Source organism: Thamnophis elegans, chromosome 4 (assembly GCF_009769535.1).
Source record: "Thamnophis elegans isolate rThaEle1 chromosome 4, rThaEle1.pri, whole genome shotgun sequence".
Taxonomy (NCBI): Eukaryota; Metazoa; Chordata; class Lepidosauria; order Squamata; family Colubridae; genus Thamnophis; species Thamnophis elegans.
The window spans coordinates 36038824-36063732 of record NC_045544.1 but is presented as its reverse complement, the minus strand read 5'-3'; the positions used below and the strand labels follow the sequence as shown (position 1 = coordinate 36063732).

The following is a 24909-nucleotide window of genomic DNA, read 5'->3' as shown; positions in this document are numbered from 1 at the left end:
CTTCTTCTCCGGCTTCCAAACTCCAAAACCTGGCTGCCGAGACTTCCAGCAGCAGCTGCTCTAGGAGTGCACTCTATGGTTGTGGGTTGGCTGCTGGAAGACTCTCTGTCTGGCAGCCCCAAAACAATAAGCCCTTCCCCTATAATAAGCCCAAGGCCATATTTTGTGGGGACCCTGTCTTATTTTTGGGAAAACACGGAATCAGTAACCCAGTGCATTTGTTGAAGTATTCGTACTAACATTTTCATGCAAGTAGACTTTGACTTGTGACTACAATTGAGCTCAACATTTCCATTGCTAAGCAAGGTAGTTGTTAAGTGAGTCACACCCCATTTATGACCTTTTTGCTGTGGTTGTTAAGTGAATCACTGCAGTTGTTAAATGAATCATGTGGTCATTATGCGAATCTGACTTTCCCCTTTGACTTTGCTGGTCAGAAGCTGGCTGGGAACATTGCAAATGGTGATCACATGATCCTAGGACAATCCAACTGTCATAAATGCATGTTGCCAAGCAACCAAATCTCAACAAGATGCAGCACTTTGGGAAGCCCTGAGCTTGGTGGTTCTTGAAATTCCTCAAAATGTCAAATTTTATTGTATTCCAGGTCTTATTTAAGTAAGTGCCCCCTCTCCCCAATATAACAAGATATTTGTGTTTTCAATGGCAAATTCCAGACTCCAGAAGCCAAGGATAGTGGCCTAAGTAAAGTTGAGAAAAAAGAGGTATAATCTGCTAAATAAATCTATTTCTAGATTATCAGAAAATTTTTTTATAATTACTTGTATTTTTGAAAAGTTAAAAAAATTGTATCTGTTTTCTGAAGATATGCTATCAAACTTAGTTCATCTTATAACACTTATTATATTGCCGGCATTCTCAAGTTTTTGAAAGTGACTCTTGTCCTAAGATCAGCACACACACACACATGCAACCCACAATACAAATAATCCTTGGGTTACAACAATTGGGTTCAGAATTGCCATCCCTAAGCAATGCGGTTGTATAGTGTGATGTCACAAGACCATGTCACTTAGTGATGATAGTTCCAGCAGTCCCAGATGCTGTCATTAAGTGAGGACTGCATGGGTTTGTTAAGCCATGGTAATTGTGACTTCCAAGTTCCTGTGGGTTTCCCATTTACTTTGATTGTGGGAAGCTGGCAGAGGACATTGGAAATTACAATCACATCTAGAGTATAATTTCACTGGGTGTTTCATTTCTGTGTGAAATAAAGATAAGAAGAGAAAAAGTGGCAAATGGAAATATTTGCTTCTTAGTTCTGAAGTCTGCTTGAAGTTATAACTTGCAATATCATCACAATAAAAATCAATACATAAAAAAACCTTAAAGTCATATTTTCTAATTGTCTTTCAGATTCCTCTCATCTGGCATGAAAGGCATAGGGAGAGAGTAATTGAATAGGACTTAGTCTGAAACTTTCTAACAGTGAATTTGAGAGGCAGACTCTCCCAAATAAAACTCTCAATAGAAACAAGCAGGCTTAGAAGTAATTTACATAAAGTATGGAAAGGTTAATATGTTTTTAGTGGAAAGATGGTTTGCTAAAAATGTTATTACAATAATACCCTATTATAGCACTTTATAATAGAATATAAACGCCCTGTTGTAATATTAACAATAATAAGCAATATATTATGCACAGTTGTTCATAACGAAGTCTCATTATGCTCATTTTTATTCTCATGTATAGGTATCATCATCAAATATGCAGAAATTTACTCTGAATAAGTATTTGTCTTCATGTAGTTTTTCTACTTCCTCTAAATGGCTATTTCCCTTATCTCCAATATAAAAGTTACAGGTGATTTCATGTTCATATCCATATTTTCTTCCTGTAGAGAATTTCATGTTTGTTTTTCCTTATTTCTACTTTAGGTTTCCGATTGCGCTGTTTATCTGATCTGTTCCATTGTAAAAATAATATTTTTTAAATTTCAGTGGAAGCTTCCCTGATCTGCAGGGTTAAGCTTTTTTGTCTTGTTAATTTTGTTCTTTATATTCATATAGTTTGAAGATTCAAGTTATCATGATGGCATAAATGAAGACTTTTAAAAAAACCCTCACATGAGCTTTACAAGAATAAACATAAGAACAAGAACCAAAAAAATAAGTAGAAAATTGAGTAACAGGTTGAGACCTCTATTTGCAGCAAAATCCATTGTGGCAAACTCTGCACTTATTTTACTTGCACTAGAAATCTTGATTGCTGTTATAAGCAGGTTCAGTTCAGTCACAGTGAGTTACAGTTGACATATGTGTGGGCTGCAGTACTCTTGTGTGAGCATTTCTTGACTCATAAGAGCTTTTTTTGTCCAATACCTGAAAAAAAATGATAGAGAGCCACAGCTAATGTGAGTACATAACCAATGCCTCTTCCTCAAACTCATCTTGAAAGAAATATAGGCAGTCATCTAACAGGCAATAATTAACCCCAAATTATATATTGCCATTATTTTTCATGTCAAGTAGGATAAAACCTCCCAATCCAAAATACTGTATTTTTCGGAGTATAAGACGCACCCAGATTTTGAAAAGGCAAATTTAAAAAAAAAGTTTTTGCACTCTGCAGACCTCCCAAAAATGGCCCGTTTTTCGCAAAAACGGGTACAATTTTTTTTTTGTCAAAAAATGGCATGCATAGCCTTTAAGAGGCTTATAGAGTGCTTCTTGGGGAGGAGCAAAATTGAGCAAAAAATGGCTTGCTTCCCCTCATTTTTGCCCTCCCTAGCCCCCGGAGCACAATAAACGGCTATGCTGGGCCATTTTTGCAAAGGGAGCGGGGTTTCAGGAGGCAAAAAAATGCTGTATTCAGTGTATGAGACGCACCCAGATTTTCACCCTCTTTTTTGAGGGAAAAAGGTGGGACTTATATTCCGAAAAATACGGTATGTCACAGTTTAATAAATTGTATTATTGATTATCTGCTTCAAGATATTGTTAATTATCTACTTTTGTTCTAAATGTTGTTAACATTGTTTATAAAAGAATTTAATATAAAAAGCTAGTTTATATGATTAAAGATTACTCTTCAAAGCACATTTTTGATTATAATCAGCTACCTATGTTCTTTTCCATACTGTCTCACCTGTCTTCTCTGATCTGGAGGCCATTAGGGGGCTGGTATTACTACTACCTAGTCAGCAATGACCAGCAGAGTAGGGAATCCTTTGTCTTTTTACTACCCTTCATATTTAAACTGAATTTGAATAAAGAGTCAGTGAGTCAAATCTAATCTTTCTTCAAGCTCCAGGCTGAAGAGTGAGATGGACCATTAGATATCTGAGGCATAAGAACTATTTAAGGGACGAATGGAACTCTGGTATACAGTATGTAAGGATGGCAATGCTATGTTTATTTCTGCTGAAAAGAAATTAGAAGCTATTTCTTTACATATGTTTTTTTTTTTTTGTGATTCATTTTTGACTTTTATAATCTCTATTTTTTATTCTGTCTTTCTGTAGTTTTTTAAAATCTTCATAAAAATTTCTTTTAATAAAAATTATTCATCGAAAAATAAGGAGAGTTTACTAGTTAATTATCTGGCTATTCATTTTCAAATTTTTGCTATTCAGATGCAAGAACAAAATACTGTAACTGAATAAATGGAAAGGAAAGCAAAAGTTTGAAATTAAGTCTTAAAACTGAAACAGTTGGGAATAAAATGAATTTGGTTTTTACATTACTAATCTGTTTTTACAATTAATCTTAGAATTTCAGGTAACCTTATGGACACAAGCAGTTTTTATTAGAATGATTAGAATGAAATGTACACAAATGCTGCCTTTTGGGAGGGCATGTGAGCAATACCACAACACGATGTCAGTCTCACACTTCCTTGTCTCCCTTGGAAATGCTGCCTCCAGCAGATTTCCTATGTAGATACTTACCAACTTCCAGAAACCACTTGAAACCAATATTGATATCTGATAGTTGATATTGTTTTTTATGTAATTGTTCTTTATATTAAATGGATTTTGTTCAACATTGCAGAATCCAAAATTGGGAAAGTGAAAGAAGGTCCTGAAATAGGCAATAATGATGTGAAAACAATGATCTTTAGATTTAATTTTGGCATACTTTATTTATGGTCAGATACTCTATAGTGTTGTACAAAAATGACTGAACTCATTTTCGTGTATTAAGCAGTGAGAATTAAAATAAAATATAATACCTTGTTAAACAGTTAGCTTTCATTATTTTTGGAAACTTTAGAGCTGGTTGTTTCTCGGTAGGGAAAATAAATTCATATGTAACAATTATGTTATGAAGAGTACATTCTCAGTGAGTGGAATTATTCTAAGATTGTAATCAATCATTCAACATTTGTTTCTTACTACTTTAGGTATAGTGATATTAAATACACATACATGTATAGTTAAAGCAACAGCCTATAAACTTCATAGAAGTGATAAGAAGAACCATTCTATAAAAGATGTTTCACACAACCAAAATATTTTTATCTGTAGTCCACTTAATGTCATATTTGGGGAAAAATTGAAATCAGATTCAAATATTCACTTTTTTTAAGCTGTGCTAAAAAACATGCTATTTATTTTATGCAGTCTAATGACAGATTGAACCTCTAATGCAAACAATAAAAAGCTGTTGTACAGATTTATTTATTTATTTTGACTATGACTGATTCTTCACAGAACAAAAACATGAAAAGATTACACTTGCAAGAATTCACCATCTAGTCCTCTTGCTAAATTATATGAATGAAGAGCAACTGTATAATGAGTTACCTGGAAGATATCAGTAGTGTTACAGGAGAGAATATATTCAATATTTATAAATACAAATTAGACAATCCATGAGATCATTTTTGAGATATTTGCTTAACTAATCAGAAAAAAAGCCAGGCAAACAAGCAGTTTGAAGCAGGATCAACCCCTGGCTTCCTGCTGGCCAGGAGGAAGACTTGCAAGCATTGGAAATGCTCATCATTATCTTGCAAAATTTCAATTCCAAGGAGTAAAGATTTTGGATATATTCTTTAAGTTATCGCATTTCAGGTATATTGATTCAAAAATTGTTGCCCTATGATATACCATTTCAAAAGTATAAATTGTATTTCAATAGAACGAGGCAATAAATATGCAATGCTTTATTGTCTTTTCAAAGTTTATATTATGAATATGTAGGGGGAAAGAAGTTAATAAATGCTTCAGTTAACAATCCAAGTACTCCTAGAATATAAGGATTTAATTGTGCATTTAATAGTGCATTCAGCCCATTCTTTATTCATGAAAATAAGCACTTATAGCTGATTAGTAATAACAAACAAATAATCTGGAACCAAAATTTCAAGGCTGCTATTTAAAATTTTATAGTTGGACATTTTACACATAACACTAATCATCAACATCCACAGAAGTCTTCCTTTAAAAATGAAGCAGGTGAATTAGCTCATGCATCGCCTTGTGATAGTAGTTTTCAAATCACTGTTCAGTACAGGTGCTTTTAATGGTTACAGTGAGTAAGAGTGGAGGTGGTGAGAAATTTTTTAGACCGAGTGCTGGACTTTCTTGCATAGATTTCCTTGTGCTGGATGTTTCTTGTTTGGTTCTTTTCTCCTTCTCGTGCATTTCCCATTGCATAAGATAGATCAACCAAAAATACTGGACTTCAAAGAAGCATCACAATGATGCATATTAGCAACAGACATATCAAGATAAGACAGAAGTTTACAAAAAGCTCCTGAAGCCTTTGCCGTGTTTGTGGATGCACCTCAATAGTTGAGGCTCTCCTCAGAGCAGAGCGAGTTATGTACTGGACCTTCTCCATGGTAACAGGAAAGCAGAAATTTAAGAAAGAATGGGTTTCTAAGAAGCAGAGACTTTCAGGGAGAGTGCTTAATATCTTCGTTTGAGAAGTTTTAAGAATCTTTGTGGAGCTAGGGAAAGTAGGAAAGTGAAGTTAGAATTACAGCATACAGTGGTTTAATCAGCAAGTGTAGATTATTTCAAGGTGACAATGCAACACGTATAGTGAAACAAAGTCTTAATAAGAAACAAAACATGTATACCAGTATTCTAAATGCAGATTGCGGTAAATATATTTTAGTGGCTTCATGGTGTATAAGTTGGATAGCTACAACTGTACACAGAATTTGTGAACAATTTTAGCCCTGCAGTTAAATGTCCTAAGATGTTCTGTTGTGTAAAATAACCTGCATAGGAAAGCAGTCTTGAGATACAGTAGATGTTTGACACATCGGTTGTGATTTGTGACTCACTGAGCTGAGTTCAGTCCACCAACCATGTATGGTGATGACTCGGAGGACTCATTAATCCTTCTCCGTTTGATGCCCACAAAAACAAAAAAGCTGTCAAACACCTGACAATCCAAAAAACATAGTTGGTGGGTTGCGTTCAGTTTGAACCATGATTTTGGCTGGAATGGTTTGCATAATAAATGTGCTTCACAGTCCCTGCTTTTCTCTACATTATTTTCGGCCCTCATTTGGAGATTAAGGGCAATAGTCTATTAGCCATCAAAAATATTTGCCTGACACTATGTCCAGTTTCTTTTTTTATCTTACATTTGTCAAGGGTTGATACTGTAATAACAAAACTGTATTCCCAAGGGACTCGGTAAAAATGGTATCACTCTTCTGGCCAAATATGGATACATTTATTCTAAAAGGTTTATCCTACTCCAGCCGGCTATCATGAATTAAATACTTACAGAACAAACACATTTGCTAACTTAACACTTGACAGATATACCTCTAAATAGATGGTAGAAATATTTTTTTATTGATAGGTTGTGTCACATATCACTCTGTTGAATTTCACATTGTAATGGCATTTATTTTATGGAATTTTCCATGTTATTTGGAAGGATCAGCAGTTTACTTGTTGATTATAATATAATTCTGTTTCTGACAAGGTTAGCAGCTGCTATTTCAATATTTAAAAATGGAAAAGGAAAAAAAACTAAAAGAATTAATGATTAATCCTTATATACTAGCCTTCATTTTACGTCAATATGCAACAGTCAGCTGACATTAATTTGATTAATGCTATCACTTTGCTTACAAGACTTTGGTAGTATTTTAGAGTTGTTCTTTATTTTATACCAGGAGATAATATCAGAACTACTGGTATTTTGAAGGAAATGGGAATCCTATGGAAATTTTTAGACCAATTGGGACTGTGATTCATTTTTTGTTCTGAAAAAGTTACTATTTAAATTTGGCTAGAAAGAACTCTTTTTTTTCTTGTGCCTAAAAATTGAATTCTTGTAATTATGCTGTAATAATGTTTTCTGTGTTTTACTGATATTTACATATGATTTTTTTTTCATCTCATTTGGAATATTATGGACACTTGAATCCCTCAAATCAGTTTAACTGAAATTATAATTCAGTGTATTAGGGTGTCCTGGTGTAGAAAAGTGGTTTTGAAAGATGACCAAGTACTTTTTTTATTTTAATAATTCATTCACGTTATACTTTGAGTTCTTATGTCCCAAGCAATACAAGCTCCAGTTGACTAAAGTCAATAGAAATTCTGTTAGTAGCTTTCTATTTTGTTATATTGTACAGTACTGTTTTAATTCCAATTGTCATAACTATTGGACAGCACACAATCCTTTTCAAGTTTAAAAAATTAAATCAAGTTTTAAAATGATTTTTATTGTCTGTTAGCTATAGACTTACTCAGCTATGTTAAGTAAAATGTTTGTGCTCACTGTCTATATCTATATATCTATACAATATTTATGCATTATGCAGTATTTCAATGTAGCATAGCAATGGGACTGCATAGTTTTTGCAAGAATTTTATTCAACAGTTGTTAAAAACACATACTGGTTGTGTGGGACAGTTAGACTTCCCAAACGTAGGCTAATCCATATGCTAAATGTAGTTTTAAAATGACCCATAAAAATATTGGGTGCTTACAGTGATATAATACAACTTGCGGAAGAAAAAGTTAGTAATGTGAATCCATCTATAATTTACTGTGAAGGATCTTTTTTTACAAAAACAACAAACTATGCTAAATTATAAGATGAAGCCTAGAATACATGTAAGTAGCAATTAATAAAAAATAAAATGATAATGAATAGGATTAGTTTCTTGGTTTTATGTATTGTGTAGTGAAAGACTGGCTAGGTATGTTTCTGGAAGATTCTGAAAATTTTATGTATTATGTAGTGAAAGACTGACTGGGTATATTTCTGGAAGGTTCTGAAAACTTATTAAGCATTTTATTGATTTTCGGGACACAAATTATGGTTTTTAATTTCTTCGATTTTTACTCTTCCTGATTTAAATGTAGTGTTTTAATGTTACGGTTTCAGTGTTGTTTAGATGTTATGTTTTGTTAAAATGTATGTCCATCTATCTGTCTTCTCTGCTTGTTTTAGAAACTATCTGGACTGTTGTAGTTTTAGAATCAAAACCTCTTTTACAAACAACTGAATAGTGAGATTGTTTTCCCATTTGAGATCATGAGTCTCCTGCTGCTTGAAATTTTGGCAGGTGTCAGTTATTAATTTCCAAACAAGTGAAAACCAGAGGTTTTTTTTCATGATCTCTATTGCATTAATTGGGAATCTAAATTATGTAGTCAATGATGGATCTGAAGTAAAATATTTTAGAAAATACTGCATTATTTTGTTAATTAAAAGTAGACATTAACAGTTTAACAAAATAAAGATAATTTGTTAAGAGATAAATAATAGGAAATGCCCAGAAAACTATGGGAATGAAGACTAAACTTAGTAAGTAAGTGGATCAAGAAAGTTGAAAAGAAGCAGTAAGTGAAAAGAAATATTAATGGTGAATATTAAGAGGAAATTAAAAATTATTGAAAAGTGGATAACTTTTCAGTGACATTTTGCCTCCTTTGCAATCCAAGAATCAGATTGGTAGATGTTTTCTCAAAAGAAATAATGGAATTACCCTCACCAGGCTTGTTTTGTTTTAAAAGGAGGGTTAGGCATGTTACATCCTAAGATCCAAAAATGTTGATTGTTCAAAACTTGTAAATTTGCCAGTCTATTTGGTTGCTGAAACTGAATTTGTATTTGGTGAAAATGCAACTTTTCTCTAAGAATATATTATTCCGTAAATCAGCTTCTAAATTTTGCTAACATTAATGTTTCATTCTATTCTATTTACACAAGAGTAAACCTTACAGAATATATTGGAATTTTATCCCAAGTAAGCATTCTAGCAAGTTTTATATATTAAATCTGGATATTTTAAGAGTGTTTCCTACTAAAATGTATTTTGGTTTTGCTAGTTTCAAGAGGCTTTATTTTTTCACATTTTTGTTCCTGTTATCATATAGCCTTGTTAGTTTGAGATTTAATAGATGATAAAATCATTTAATATCAGTCATTTGGAATCTGACAACTATCCTGCACAATATTAGATTCTAAATTCAAGCTATCTGTAACAGGTTTAAATAGTTTAGTCAGGAATTGTAGAATCAGAACTGTTGACTAGAATTCAGAAAAGGACTACTAGATCTGCTTGCCAACAATTCTTTGTCCGTTTATTTCTTTAACATCAGATTCATCATTCTATTCCAAAAACAATAGTATTAAAGCCAGTTTGTCCAAAAAGGGACTTTTGCTGAACATTAAGTTCTTCCCTATATTAGTCTTTTGGGATTTCTCTGATTTGCTTTTGGGATCCAATATCTCCTTAAACATAGGTGGCTCAGTGGTTAAGATGCTGAGCTTATCGATCAGAAAGGTCGGCAGTTCGAATCTCCTGCGTGAACAGGGGTTTGGGCTAGATGACCTTCAAGGTCCCTTCTAACTCTGTTACTGTTAACCTAATATATGGTTCATTTGCTTGGCAGCAGTAAATATAAATACATTCAAAATACATTTGTTGATACCAGATCTATATGGATACTACAAATGATTGTTTTAAACAATCATGAAACTGTTTATATCTAACAAAAGTTAAACTAAAGAGGAGAGGAATGCTAAATAGCAATAGCAGTTAGACTGCGTCACAGTACTTTACAGCCCTCTCTAAACAGTTTACAGAGTCAGCATATTGCCCCCCAACAATTTGGGTCCTCATTTTTTTACTGACCTCGGAAAGATGGAAGGTTGGGTCAACCTTGACCCAGTGAGACTCGAACTGCCAAACTGCAGGCAGCCAGCAGAAGTAGCCTGCAGTACTGCATTCCAATGCTATAGTCTAGATATTATTTTTTTTGTAGAAAGAGCTGAAATATTAGATTTAACGTCATTTACTAGATTTCTTTGTTCCTTCCCCACTTCTTTTCTTTTTTTTTCTTTCTGTCACTCCTCTCTCCTTCTCTTTGGCTCTAACATGCATACAGAATGCTTGATATGTTTGCTTCCTTTATACAACAAAAATAAACACAGAAGGTATCTTACACTTGAGTTCTATATCAAATTATAATGTTCAACAAAGGTATAGACTTATTTGTTACTGGAATTAGGATCGTTAATAGGAAAATCAAAAGTTCTATTATAATAAAAGTAGAATCCCTTACCTTAATGACTGATGATTACTGAATTATATGAAGATGTGCTGTGGGAAACTAAAAGACGTTCTCTGTCATCAGATTTATGGGAGCAACTGAAGTTCACTGAAGGAAAAAAATAACAAAAGTTTCATAGGCTGGGCTCATGATGTCATTCAGGAATTTAACTCCAGTGATTGGTTACACAACAGATTGCAAGAACAGAGAGATTGCAGACCTAGCCTTGTTTAGGGCAAGGATGTTTAGTGTTTGCTTTCACAGGGAAAAAGTAGAGATAGAACATGTCCACAACTGAAGAAATCCAAACAAACAAATGATAGTTCTGTTAATAATATTTAGATAGCGCTTCATTTCCTTCCATTCAGCTTGAATAATAATACTTACCTTTCGGTATATACAAACATAAATCTACTAGGTGTAAAAAAAAACATGAAATTAGATGTACAATTTATATATACTTAGGGGAAACATACTTAGACATTAGAAATATGGATGACCTCTAGATAATATCAAATATATACCCCAAACTCCAACTTTTAGTGGTCATCCAGATTTTTGCAAGCCAAATGTGATAGCTCAACCCAAGCTAATATTCAGATCATTTTTCAAATCTGTACACCACAGATACTTCAAATGAAACTTTCTGCTGTTCTTAAAACATTGTGTTGAAGAAGAGTTTATCGTGTTCATTTTAAAATTATTTTAAATATTTCAGTAATGCTTTATAATCAGGACACCCTCAAGTCTACTGAAAGGACATTTGTTGTTCATTGGTGAGAGGAGGACATGGCAGTCTGGTATTGTGTTCTTAAATTAGCATTTGGATTTATAGTTCAGATAATTTGGACATTGAATGAACATGCAGTCTTGTTACTATGTATACTTCTTACTTAAGCAGTTCAAGAAATCCTATTGCCAGGTGAATTTGCAACATTGGCAACAATATAAGATATATAGCTTTAGGTGACAGGCGATTTTGGCCTTTCTATTAGCTGAGATAAGCATTTCAGGGTGCTATAAGCGGCAGTCTTTTAAGTAACAGTTATTGTTCCTTGTCATTGTTGAAAGTACACAGACTTTTAAGAGAGTGGTATTTGCCCTTTCAAAAAGAATCTTCTTAAGATAGATTAGATATTATTTTTTTAACATACATGGCATTGATATTTCACTAATGTTACCCAAGCTATTGGAAAAGGTGTCCTGTGTTTCATCTAGTATATATTTATTAACTTAAAATATACATGGCTAGTATTCTTTATGCATACATTTTATTTTATTTTTATTCAAGTAAGTAAAAGGTGTGGGGTTAAATGAATATCCCCATAAATTAGATGCTGCTTAAGAATTTTGGAAGTTACATTCCCAACACATCTGGAGGGTCTCAGCTGGGGGGGCGGTGCAGTGTAGGTGCATTGGGTATGTTGGCTTCTGTTACAAATGAGTTGGATATATGCTGTTATGCTGCACATTTCACATTCTTACCTCTTGGCATCAGTACATTAGAAATATTGAGTTAAACCTAATGTAATTTACTGTGCATGTCATTATTGGTTAATTTTCTTCTGACCAGAAATCCCTGAATACTTTTAATTCCAATAGGAAACAACTGTATATTTATATCTCTCTTTTCAAAACTTTTAACATCCCAACTGTCCTTTTATCTCTTCTGATCTCTCAAGAATACCAGTTTTCTTTTCTTTTCTTTTTTCAGGTGTCATGTTTGAAAAGCAAACTGGTAGTTGTGAACTATGAAGGGTGTGGTACCATGTCAGGATTTAAATCTCATGGCCTTGATTCAGTCACCCTACTCCAAAATCTGAGTTTCCTTTCTCTGTTCCTGCCTATAACAATAAAGCAAATCATTCTTCTATGCTCTCGGGGTCCCTTGCTTAGAATCCCTGATATGCAAACTACATATGCATGACATGTATATTTTTGTATGTCTAAAATACTATTTAGACTAATCCCATTTCATCAATTATTGGGTTTTATATGACATTTTAATCCCATCCATGTACAAATTTCTATTTCTGTTTACAATAGACCTTGTAAAACATGGTGTTTTGTTCCTCACGTATTTGGATTTTTGTAGTAATCTGTAAAATGAGTCTCTTCAATCATATAGTGTTATACTTTCTCCAAACAGACATTTTTTTAAATAAAGTAAAATAAATCTGACTCATTCTTCCTTGAATTTAGTATTTGCAAATTTTAGGGAACCTTGTGTTTGGGTGTGAAGGATATTTGTAGAGAAAGAGAAAAGAGTTAGAAATACATTTTGAAATTAAACCAGATACAGAAAATTCCTGAGAAATGTTAGAAAAATGCTGAATGATTTGGAATATTAGCACACTTAAATGCAGCATGCTTGGTGTTTTGTTTTTTAAATTTGCTTCAAGGGATAAAAATATGCAGCTGCTGCTTACATGACCTTAAATGGAAATAATCTGGGCTCTCTCCAGAGAGATTAAGAATCTACTACTAGAACTTCCTTCCTTCCTTCCTTCCTTCCTTCCTTCCTTCCTTCCTTCCTTCCTTCCTTATTATCTGGATTACCACATTTAGGGAGGAAGATTTTTATATTTTCTAGTAGAATTTTACAAACAACATCATTATGCATAGAGGTGGTATTCTACTGGATCGGACCGGTTCTCCCCGCCCGCCCCTCCACCCTGGCTCTATTTCATCCAATTTAGGGACTTTTTGAGCAAAGCACATGTGTGGAAGGCCTGGCAATGCATGCGAGCATAGTGAGCGCACACGCACATTTGCGAATCAGTAGGGAAAGTAAGTGAAACCACCCCTGATTATGCATTTGATACACATTCTGTTCAGGTGTATACATATTTCAAACATGTCCAAATGTATGGTTAGAAGGTTGCAGCTTAAAGAAAGACATGATCTGACAGTATATACTGGCATTATTTATTGATTCAAAATGTTTCTTGTACGTGTTTGTACATCTAGAAACTGACATACACAATAGAGCAACAAAAATGTTAAATTATATTTCAGGTTTCAATGTTTATATTTATAATTATATATATTTATAATTATGTTTATAAAACACTTCATGCAGATTTAATCATTGGCATTTTAAGGTAGTCCTCAATTTATGACCAAAAATAGGACTGGCCTTTCGGTCACTCTGTGCTGCAGTCACTAAGCAAGTCACCAGGTGACTTAACCCAATTTTATGACAATTTTTACTCTAGTGAAGCAAATCTCATGGTTGTTAATCCATCTTCCTCAATTGACACTGCTTGTCAGATTCCAGCTTGGGAAGTTCGCAAAACACAATAACATGACTGCAGGTAGCAGCAAACAGTTGTAAATATGAGCCAGTTGCCAAGCACCTCACCTGAATTGCAATCACATGATTGCAAAGGTGGTCCAAGTGTGAAGATGGGTCTTAAAAGACTTTTTCTGAGCCTGTAATAACTTTAAAGCATTATTAAACAAACGATGATAAGTTGAGGACTAGCAATATTGCTCAGACAACAGAAATCTATCACAGCCCGTTAGTTAAGACAAGTAGACTAGTATGTTGAAACAGAATAATGCAGTTTTGTATCTTTTGATTTGCTCTGATGATAGTCACATACAATATAGTAGGAAAGATGTTTTTGACATCAATGAATGCAGAAAGAGTGAATCTATGTAAACGAAAAATTGTCCTAAAGATGAATTGCTGTGTGTAATCATTTTTCAAAACCAGTGGTAATTTTAAAGCTTTACTTGCAACTAGACTTTTAAATTCTATGCCATTTTTTTCTTTGCTCTCTTGATGACACCCATGTGTTAAAATGGCTTTTCCTTTAAAAAAAAACTTTTTTTTTTAGAAAAAGGAAAGTATTCACTGGGAACACAACCAAAATGTTTGTTTGAATAATAGCAAATAAGACTAAATTTAGAATGTTAACACAGAACATGAAAATGCTATTAATTCTCCTTCGAATGTTCTTCCTCTTCTGTACTCTTGACCAGATTTGAAAGAATATGAAATATTTTGTGTTACTGCCATATTTGAATGTGTACAATCTTCTATTGATTAAGTTACAATTTGGTATCTTCATTTTAAAAGTATTACAAATACTCTCAACCTATCAAATTTTATTGTGACACATATACAGTTTATTAGAAGAACCATTGTTTTTTCCATTAGATAATTGCTATATATTTAAGGTATGGTAGCAACCAACACTGAATATCAGTTCTTCACAGATGTTAATGATATGATGGCTCTCCTTGGTAATTATACATTGTCATCACACAGTCTTATTAAATTGTTTATCCTCTGAGGAGAGTAGAACAAATTTAATTTGTTGCTTTTGGAACGTATTTGGCTATAGATTATTTTAAGTGATTAGGATTTATTGTTTGTAAAGAATAAAATTTTAGATTTTATATTTTGAATATCACAGTATACTGAATTCAATCTAAGCAAATGTAAAAAATCAGTATCAGTAGATATAACTTGATGGGGGGAAATTTTATTTAAATCTTTGGGGTAAATTTAATGTTAAATGAGATTAATGTATATTTTAAGAAAGTGGGGGAAAGTTATTTCCATCTTTGGGCCTATTTGAGAATAAATGTGTAAATCTCTGAAATCTTGGAAACTTTTAGATTCCACATGTAGTAAATAGAGATCTTTGTAAATCGATAAGCATATTTCATATTTCATTTATTATTTTATTAATAATAAATGATTTTATTTTGACCCCTAATCATACGAGAACCAGTGGAACCAGGGGTGGCTCCTCCCGGTTCTCCCCGGTTCGGGTGGACCGGTTGGTCGGTGAACCCGGAAGTAATTAACTTCCGGGAACGCCGGTACTGGTCCTGGCCCCAGTCTCTGCAAAGCGCTCTTTTGCCGGCGCATCGCAGCTCGCTCGGTCACTCCTCCGTCCGTCCGCACTAAGCCCAGCCTGCCACTCACTGATTGGCTGGAGTCCAGCCAATCAGTGAGTGGGCTGGAGGTGAAGCGAAGCATTTAAAAGCTTCGCGCTTGACCTCCATTTGAAAATTCCCTTCGGCCTTCGCCTTCCAGAAGCTTGCTGCTTCCCCCTCAGGTAAGCAACTAAGCCCTGACCGCAGGACTCGGGAGGCTTCGGGTGGGTGGCGGAAGCCCAGCTTTTGCAATGGAAGGCCTTCCCTCACAAAAGCCATGGGCTGGCGCACGCCATGAAGCTCGGGGGGCAGTAGTGGTGGTAGCGGCTGAAGGCGGGGGGGGCGGTGGCCTAGCTTTTGCAAGGGAAGGCCTCCAGGCCTTCCCTTGTGAAAGCCACGGGCTCGCGTACGCCATGTGGCCGAAGGTGGGTGGGGGGCAGCCTAGCTTTCGCAAGAGAAGGCCTCCAGGCCTTCCCTCGTGAAAGCCACGGGCTCACATATGCCACGTGGCCGAAGGTGGGAGGGGCGGCCTAGCTGCCTGCTCCCTGTTGCTTCCATCCATCGCGACGAGGATCCATTCATTGCATTGGAATGCTGCTGATTCTGCCTGCTGGTAAGTGACCTGTTTTTTTTTTTTTATTTTTTTATGTATTTTAAAATAATTTTTATTTAATGCACAGAATTTTTTAAATAGTTTTACTTAAATGTATTGAGTGTAGAATTTTAAAATGGTTTACTTCAATTTATTGTGTGGATTCTTTTTTTAAATTGTCTTAGACTATTTAAAAAAGATTCTATCCAAAATAAATTAAAATAAACCATTTAAAAAATTCTATACTCAATACTTTGAAATGTATTGTGCATAGAATTTTTTAAAATAGTGTTACTTAAAAGTATGGAGTGTAGAATATTTTTAATGGTTTCATTTTAAACTATTGTGTGTGGAATAGATTGAAATGGTTACACTATAAATTATTGCTGGTGGATTGGACTAATGGTTACAGTATATTATGGCTGGTACAATAACTTAAAATTGTTACAGTGTAAATTATTGCTGGTGTAATACTTAACAATGGTTTTTAAGAATTTCTTTTATTTATAGAATATCTTTTTTAATTATTTTGGGGGAATTTTATTTTTGTGATGCAATATGTTGCTTTTAAGTGTTCAGACCAGGTTTGTATCTCAAAGTGGTTGCTTTTCTATGGGCAGGCCAGGTTTCTTGCAAGGCAGCTTTGCCAGATTTAGTGTGTTTCACCCTCGTTGTTTAGGTAATTCTGAGGTGGTTGATGGTTCTGTGAGCGCCTGTCCTTTATAATATTCCAGATTGCCTTGATGGTTTTTATTCCAGTGACTTTGTCTTTCCTGTACTTAGGCTTAGGGAAAAAAACTGGTTTCATTGGCAGTCTTTTTGGGGGGGGATTCTTATTTTTTGGTGTTTTCCTGGCACTGTCATAGTTTGTTTGTGTGTGTGTGTGTGTGTAATGTCCCGCAGTTATCTATGCATTAATAATGATCTAGTAATATTATAATATCTAGTAATTAGTAATATCTAGTAATAACATCATCTTGGCCACTCCCCAGGTCACATGGGTGGCAGGCCACTCCCATCTGGTCACATGGGTGGCAGGCCACTCCCATCCAGTCACATGGGTGGCAGGCCACTCCCACAAAGAGGCCACACCTACAGAGTAGGTTTGAACAATTTTTGAAACCCCACCACAGAGTGGAACAACCATTATTTTAAAGTAGTGGAGAAGGTATTTTATTGGGATGTTTACATTAAATAAGGGGTCATTGCTTTAAATCGATTGGTTTTAAAAACATTAGGATATCTGAATGAGCAATCATATATTGCTTAAATAGTACAAACCAGATAGGCTAGCATGGTTAACTGCGATTTAGGATCCTTAAGAGATTCCTTAATTATTGGAAACCAATAATTAAATTTTTTAAAGAAAAGTAGAATGTAAGAGTATTTGAACTATGGAATGGAATGAAAAATTGGGGCACCTAATTTCGGAGAATCAGTAGGCCAAAAATTTAAAAACTATATTTCTTATGAATTAAAAAATGGTTAATTCATCAGAAAAAATTGTTTTGTGATAATTGGGCATGCCTGTCAAAGGATACTTAATCCATAAAACATTGACCTTTCAATCCTTGTATCAGCCGAAATTCATGCAAGATTGCCCGAAATAACATATTGTGTCTCTTTTAACCTTGCACAAATAAACTAACTGTATATTCTTTCCTTTTACTTCTAATAGTTTTAATTTTGGTTCAAATATTTTGTAGGATTTGATTTCTCATCCTATCACACAAAGTTCTTTGGGTCTTTAATAAGTCTATTTGGTAAATCCAATAAAAATATCCAGATTTTTTTTAATTTACCATTTTTTTAAAAAAAATATGGGGAGGTTTTGTTTTCAATATATCTAGAAACACATTCTTTTCCAAGTTAATAAGGGGGGGGAGTGTTTCAATATCTAGAAATACATCCTTTCCCAGGTTAATGTTGGCCTGTTATTTGAAAATGCACTTACAAGTAATATTTTATCTTGTCAGGTAAAAATTTGTTCCACATTTGTTATTTCTACAATAACATATTTTGGACATTATATATCTACAGAGGTAGACATCATGTCTGAAACTGTTAATAATGTGGCTACTGATTTCTGGCTCCATTAGTATTTTCAGTGTTGTAATATTTTGACCATTCTATAGGTTCCTGATAATTAACACAAAAGATGGATTTGTTTCGCCCTCTGCCTCTTTAAAGTCTCTTCTAATGCCCAGTTTTAAAATCATAGAATTATTTGTTAGGAATATAATCTAATGGTTGGGTTGGCAATATATAAATCATGTAATAATGCTATACCTGTTTCGTTAAATCATACTGTAAAATGTGATTGGTTGTTGTTTTCCTCAATCGGCCATAAGAGGGAGCCAGAATGACTGTTAGCTCTCTGTTTGTTAGATGCTGGGCTGATCTGATCTGATTTGGAAGCTGGCTGTTAGAAAGTGCCATGAGCTATTGTAAGTTTTGCAACTGCTAGCAAACTTTGAGTACCAGACTGTTTATATGTTTATGGACTATGTTATTTGGATTATCCCTTAACTGAAAGACATTGATGACTGACTGTCTTAATTGTGTATGATTTGGACTGTTTGATGGACTCTGATACCTCTATTTCCACGAAAGTAAAAGCCTATTTAAACTGCAGTGTCTCTGTGTGCTGGTTTGTGTTCTCCAACACAACTCTCACAACGCTTCTCTGAACGCACTCACTCTCCCAACGGAGAGCTTACTTCTACTATGTTTTATCTTAAGCCAAAACAGATCTATTTCCCACAGGAAGATGCTCTTACATTATATAATTCCAAAATACTATTGTAAAAATGTATGTATTTCAAATGTTTACTCTTAATCTGTTCATAACTTTCGAAGTTCAAAATCTTATTTAGCTTTTTGCTGTTTATTTTAAATTCTTTAAATTTTTAAGGTTATGATCGAAGTTAAACTACCAGTGTTTTTAAACTTCTTGTTGCAAGGGTCTCTTAATAGTTTAAGAATTGTTAATAAGCAATTTCCAAAAATCATTGTAAAGTGACTTACTCTATGTTTTAAGGAATCATTTCAGTATATATAGTATTTTTCGAAACATAAGACACACCTTTTTCCCTCTAAAAAGAGGCTGAAAATCTGGGTGCGTCTTATACACTGAACACAGCATTTTTTTGCCTCCTGAAGACCCGCTCCTTCACCAAAATGGCCGTGCATAGCCTTATGGAGACTTTCAGACAGCTCCTGGGGGCCAGGGAGGGCAGAAATGAGCAAAAAATGGGCCGTTTTTTGCTCCCCCAGCAGCACTCTATAAGCCTCCATAAGGCTATGCATGTATTTTTTGGATGAAAAAACGGCCCATTTTTGTGAAAAAGGGTACATTTTTTGCTCTTCCCCCCCCCCCCACAAGCCCCCCCCCAGGCTATTCATGCCTTTTATTTGAAAAAAACAGGCCCGTTTTCATGAAAAACGACTGTTTGGGGGAGGTTTGCAGAGTGCAAAACTTTTTTCCCCCTTTCGGAAAGCTGTTTAGTTAGAGTGGTTGATGAGTTTTAGGTGCTACAAGTTGTCAGCAATTTCCTTCTCCAGCACATGGATAAATATACCTGGAAACATCTACCTACCTACCTACTCTCTCTCTCCCTACCTACCTACTTACTGTATTTCTCTCTCTATTTTTCTCTTTCTCTAGCCCTTTATCTACCTACCTACCTATACCTACCTAACTACTCTCCTACCTACCAACTGTATTTCTCTCTCTCCCTCTGTCTACTTCTATAACCTACCTACCTACTCTCCCCCCATGCCTCTACTGTTTTTTCTCTCTCTATCCCTTTACCTACCAACCTACCTACTCTCTCCTCCCTACCTATATCTACCTACTACTTATTGTCTTTACTACTAATATATTTCTCTTGCTCCCCTCTCTATCCCTCTACCTACCTACCTACCTACCTACACTCTCCCCCTACCTACCTACCTACTGTATCTCTCTCTCTCTCTCTCTCTCTCTCTCTCTCTTTATCTACCTACCACCTACTACTCTCTCTCTCCACTATCTATTGTATTTCTCTCTGTCTCTCTCTATTTCTCTCTCTATCCCTCTACCTACCTACCTACATTCTCTCTACCTACTGTATTTCTCTCTCTTTCTCTCCCTCTCTATCCCTCTACCTACCTGCCTACCTTTTTAAAAAAATGCCTCTTCAAAACCTGAGTGTGTCTTATACTCCAAAAATACGGTACGTTACCTATTTTGAAAAGCCTCTATGTTGTAAAAATGAAACTTTGATGCAAATGCATTTCCATATAATCTAAATTTCACAATAAATTTAAAGATTGTATTTAGTTTATATTGCTATCTATTGTTATTGAACCAATTTCATTGTATTTAAGTACAATGACAATAAGGATTATACTTATAACAATATATGCAATTATTTCTATTAGTTTATATTGTTTGTAGCTTTTTTACTTTACATTAATTTTCTTTGTTTACAAATTACCAAATTAACTTGAAAGTTTTTGAATGTACATGTTATTGAAGAACATCATGAGAAAACATGGTATGCTTTCTTTTCCTGCTCTGCATGTCATGATTTATCACAATGCATTTCTTTATTTTTCTTTGCTTCCTAGTGCTTTTCTACAAGGGCAGGGTCTGCTTTTTTCAGATAAACCAAGTGTTGATACATTAGTTTTAACAGGAATCGACCAATAAGCTTGTCACCTGAGCCTGACATCATGGACTGAGATAGAACGACTGGCCTAAAATCATCCAACCATTTTACAAGCCTAATGTGGGACTAGAACTCAAAAAATGTTCCTGGTTTCTAGCTTGGTGCCTTAACCATTAGAACAAACTCTCTCTCCTTTTTTTTCTTATTAAATTTAGTATACTTTTTTCTAGCAGTCAGCCTCTCAATGTGCAGATCACAGTTTAGATTCCTAATCATGCAGAACACCCATATGCAGAAAATATAAATTAACCTGTGTTTGTTTGCAGAGTTACAAAACTCTAAACATAGTAAATTTATCATGTATTTGATAATTATAAATGTAGATCCAGTTTACACAATTTTTAGCATTTTAGCAATAACATTACTACTTTGCCCTACAGTTGGTTTTGAAGGCTTGTTGAATGAAAGCTCAAGTCATAAAATAAGATTTTTATGGTGTGAATTCCTCTTTCATCTTGTCTACCATCTTGCATCAGAAATGTTACATGTCTGGCAAAAAAAATGTGCTAAGAGACTTGTAACTTGGAACTGTGTTGAGTGTTTTCCTGATAAACTGTTCCAGGAAACAATGAGATTAGTTGTGTTCTTTGACATGTTTTGAGTGCTGGATGAACACAGAGGCAAAGACATATGAAGGAGAGATAAAAGGCTGTAATGCCAATTGAGGTACTGTTCAGTAACAAATAATACTGGAGCTGGCTGTTGGATGTTTATTATACTTGTATGCCACCCTATTCCCGAGGGACTCAGGGCGGCTAACAAACAAGTGGGGAAGGGGTAAATACAAAAAACAAACAAGACAGAAACAAGATACAAAAACAGATTAAAAACAACACTACAGTCACAGCAGTTCAAGTGGGGCTGGGAACTCATCAGCCCCAGGCCTGCCGGAATAGCCAAATCTTGACGGCTTTGCGGAAAGCCAGAAGGTGGTGAGGATCCGAATCTCCATGGGGAGATCGTTCCAGAGGGCCGGAGCAGCCACAGAGAAGGCCCTCCCCCAAGGGGTCGACAGTCGACATTGGCTAGCTGATGGTATTCGGAGGAGGCCTAATCTGTGGGATCTAATTGGTCGTAGGGAGCTGGATTATTTCATTTTAGCAACAATTATTGACTAGAGGCCAGAGATTGTATTTGTTGCTTTAGTGATGATTTTCAAGCTGTGTTTTATACAAGGGAACATTCTAGCTTTGAACAACTTAACTGAGATTTACAGAAACAATTAAGATAATCACTTTCAAATCTTAGATGTTCATTCTCAGTATCATACATTCTGATTAATTAGTATACACTGTCTAGAGTTTACCATTAGCTTTTTTTAACTTGCATCCAGAGATATTTGAAACATAAGTCATGGCAGAATTTTGGGCACTGCATATGCCAAAGAAATGCTGAGAGAGAGAGGAGCTAACATCCTTGTTCAAAAAGAATATAGGATTCAACATCTCTAAGAAGTTTACCTCCTATAATGATGATCACCTATAAAACCCTTCATGACATACACCCTGGTTATTTATGGGATTGTCTGTCCTGCAATACTTTCTACCCAATTGCCGTGTATGGTTGGCAGATTGGATACCCTCAAGACCCCTTCATTCAAATGTCTTTTCATGGGACCAAGGAAGAGTGCCTTTTGTGTTGCATCCCTTTCCTCTGAAATAGCATTCCTATAGAGTAGGGGATGGTGCCACTTTCTCAAGTCTGGAAAGTCCTTTAAGATCTGGCTCAGTTCCCAGACGTGGGGTTAGTTTGTGAGATCCAGACATCTTTTTGACTGTAATAGCTGTTTCTTGTTGGGGCGACAATGGTTTGTTACGTTTAAATAATTTCAATTACATATTTGATATCTTGTAACCATCCAGACTTATGAGTTTTGGAATGGATGGCCATAATAAATTTAAGTCATCATCGTCATCCCTGAACTACAATACTGTGATATGCAGTTTTTTTGCCATTGGTTAATAGCAGTCCTGTGGAGATTCATATACCGTAAGTCATAAACATGTTGTATGCTCATGGCACATTTCAGCTGGTTTCAGTGACTTTTGTGGGAGACCTAAGTCTTTTGCCTTGAAACAATGATTTACTTAATACGTGGCATTCTGTGCAGCGGAATGCTGTTTACTGACAAGTGGTTTGGTGCATTAATTTAGTAATGCACAAATTCATTTGTTCAAGAATTGAAGGAGCTATAGTAGCTCCTTCAATTCTTGAACAAATGAATCTGGTCTCCATTTTTTTCCATCTCAACAATCCCATTGTTGAGATGGAACAAGTCATACTCCCATTGAGTATGACTTGTACTGAAAATATTCTGTGAAATCAATATTGTATTATTCTCGTTTTAGTATGAATGCACATTTTGGCAATAAGCCAGCATATTGAGGAATGAATGTTAATTAATATCCTGTATTATTTGATAGCTTACTTTTTCACTTTACCTTTGTTTACTAGCATTTTTTTTTGCTCTAAAATATACATTGCATATTTATAGGAAAACATTCACACATTAAAAACCAAAATATTTATATTCATGTTCAGAAATAAAAGTACATGGGAGATAGTAGTACAGTCAAATAGCTTTAGATGTATGGATAGCATATCCTTATCTACTCTTAAAGGTTCTTGGAACTAAATATACACTGTATTTCTTATATTCATAATTATCTTTTCATGAATTTTTATTCATGGAGTCAAATTCGAGTGATTATCATTTAGAATTTTATGAAGACAATAGATATATGTTTTCCTCAGTTTTTATCAAGCTGCTGATTTTTAAGTGGCCTATCAAAAATCCTTATAGTTGTCAAGTTGCAGAGGTCAATTTTCTGGAATGAAACAAAAGGTTAAACTCTACCTTTTTCTCACTATACATTTTCATTTTTCTTAATGGAGTAATTGCACTTTCAGCAAGTATAGATCCTGTCAGAAGTTGGCTACTTTTCTAGAGACAAATAGGACAAGATAGCTTCTTTCCTTGTAAAAGGCTTATTTTGCTACCTGTTGGTGGACTATAAGATAGAATCTACTGTATATTTGACGGCTTTGGTATCCAGTTAAGTTTCCTGGCTATTCCAATTGATTGTTAATTGAAATTGGAAGATTCTCTTCTTGCGGTGTCTCTTACAAATGGAGGAAGCAATCTTCATCTTTAGTAAACCATTTGCTGAATCTTTTCATACACCTTTGGAAAAAGTATTAATTTTCAGTAGCTTAGGGTCAGTCATTTCAATAGTTACATAGAGCCAGTTTGGCAAGCAATTAAGTTGCCAATGAATATTAGTTATATTACAGTTATATTAAAATTTTCTGGGTGTTCTCATTTAGCCAAAATATTTGGCATTTTTTTAACTTGTTAAATGTATGGTTTCATTCAATCATATAGTAACATTTTGGGGCTCAGGAATAATGTTATTATACTTTACATTTCAGAATTTAAAAATTGATAAGCCTTTAAAAATTAATAGGGCTCTAGGAACTTCAAAGAAGGTGAATGGGTGTAATGATCTTTAGTGAATTTCACTGTAATAAAAAGATAATATAACACTTATTAAAACAAGTGTTTCTATACTTAGGAGAGACCTTCTGTTATCTCTGGAAAATTCCAGACACACTTGCTCTGAATGTCATCTGAAGTGCCACCTAAAAGTGTTGTCTATAACATTGGCCAGAATATAAGTTGAAACTTTCTGAAAATGTGTGACTAACTATAGAGTAGTCATCACAGAATTTATTAATGTATTACATATTTTCTGTCTTAAAATTTTGTAACTGATCCATGAGTGTGTAAACGCTTTGCAAGTATTTGTCTCAATGAAGTGTGTTGATTGTAAAAGTGTCACAAAAGAAGAAGAGATGAATTAGAACATCACATATGAGACAGATAAATGTTTTTCTTCATGTTAAATATTAATATTTAATTAAAAGAGAAAAAGCAGGTAAAATAGCTCATTAAGCTCCATGAAATATTTCCTGCCTGGATGTAAAATTGCTAAATGAATTTGCACTAGATTGGTTACTCAGAAGCTGAGGATAGTATGTGATTGACTTGACACACTGAATTCAGAATATAAGGTTTCTGCATTTCTCTTATGTTGGCATCTGGGTTATCAAGTCTTCTGTCACATTATATAGTAGTAAGCATGGGTACCATCTGAAATATTGTAAATTACATATATGCAGACCCCATTAGTATAA

The 24909-nt window shown here is 34.6% G+C and overlaps 2 protein-coding genes across 2 annotated transcripts in view; one reads left to right on the top strand and one right to left on the bottom strand.

Annotated features, from left to right (window-relative positions):
* The window catches only part of CEP85L (centrosomal protein 85 like), a 129745-nt gene that overhangs the window by 71044 nt on the left and 33792 nt on the right, over positions 1 to 24909 (top strand).
* PLN (phospholamban) lies at positions 4051 to 10600 on the bottom strand. Its single transcript, XM_032215802.1, has 2 exons — positions 10522 to 10600; positions 4051 to 5920 (listed from the first exon to the last, which is right to left on the bottom strand). The coding sequence occupies exon 2, from the start codon at positions 5809 to 5811 to the stop codon at positions 5653 to 5655; it is 159 nt and encodes a 52-aa protein (XP_032071693.1). The 5' UTR covers positions 5812 to 5920; positions 10522 to 10600; the 3' UTR covers positions 4051 to 5652.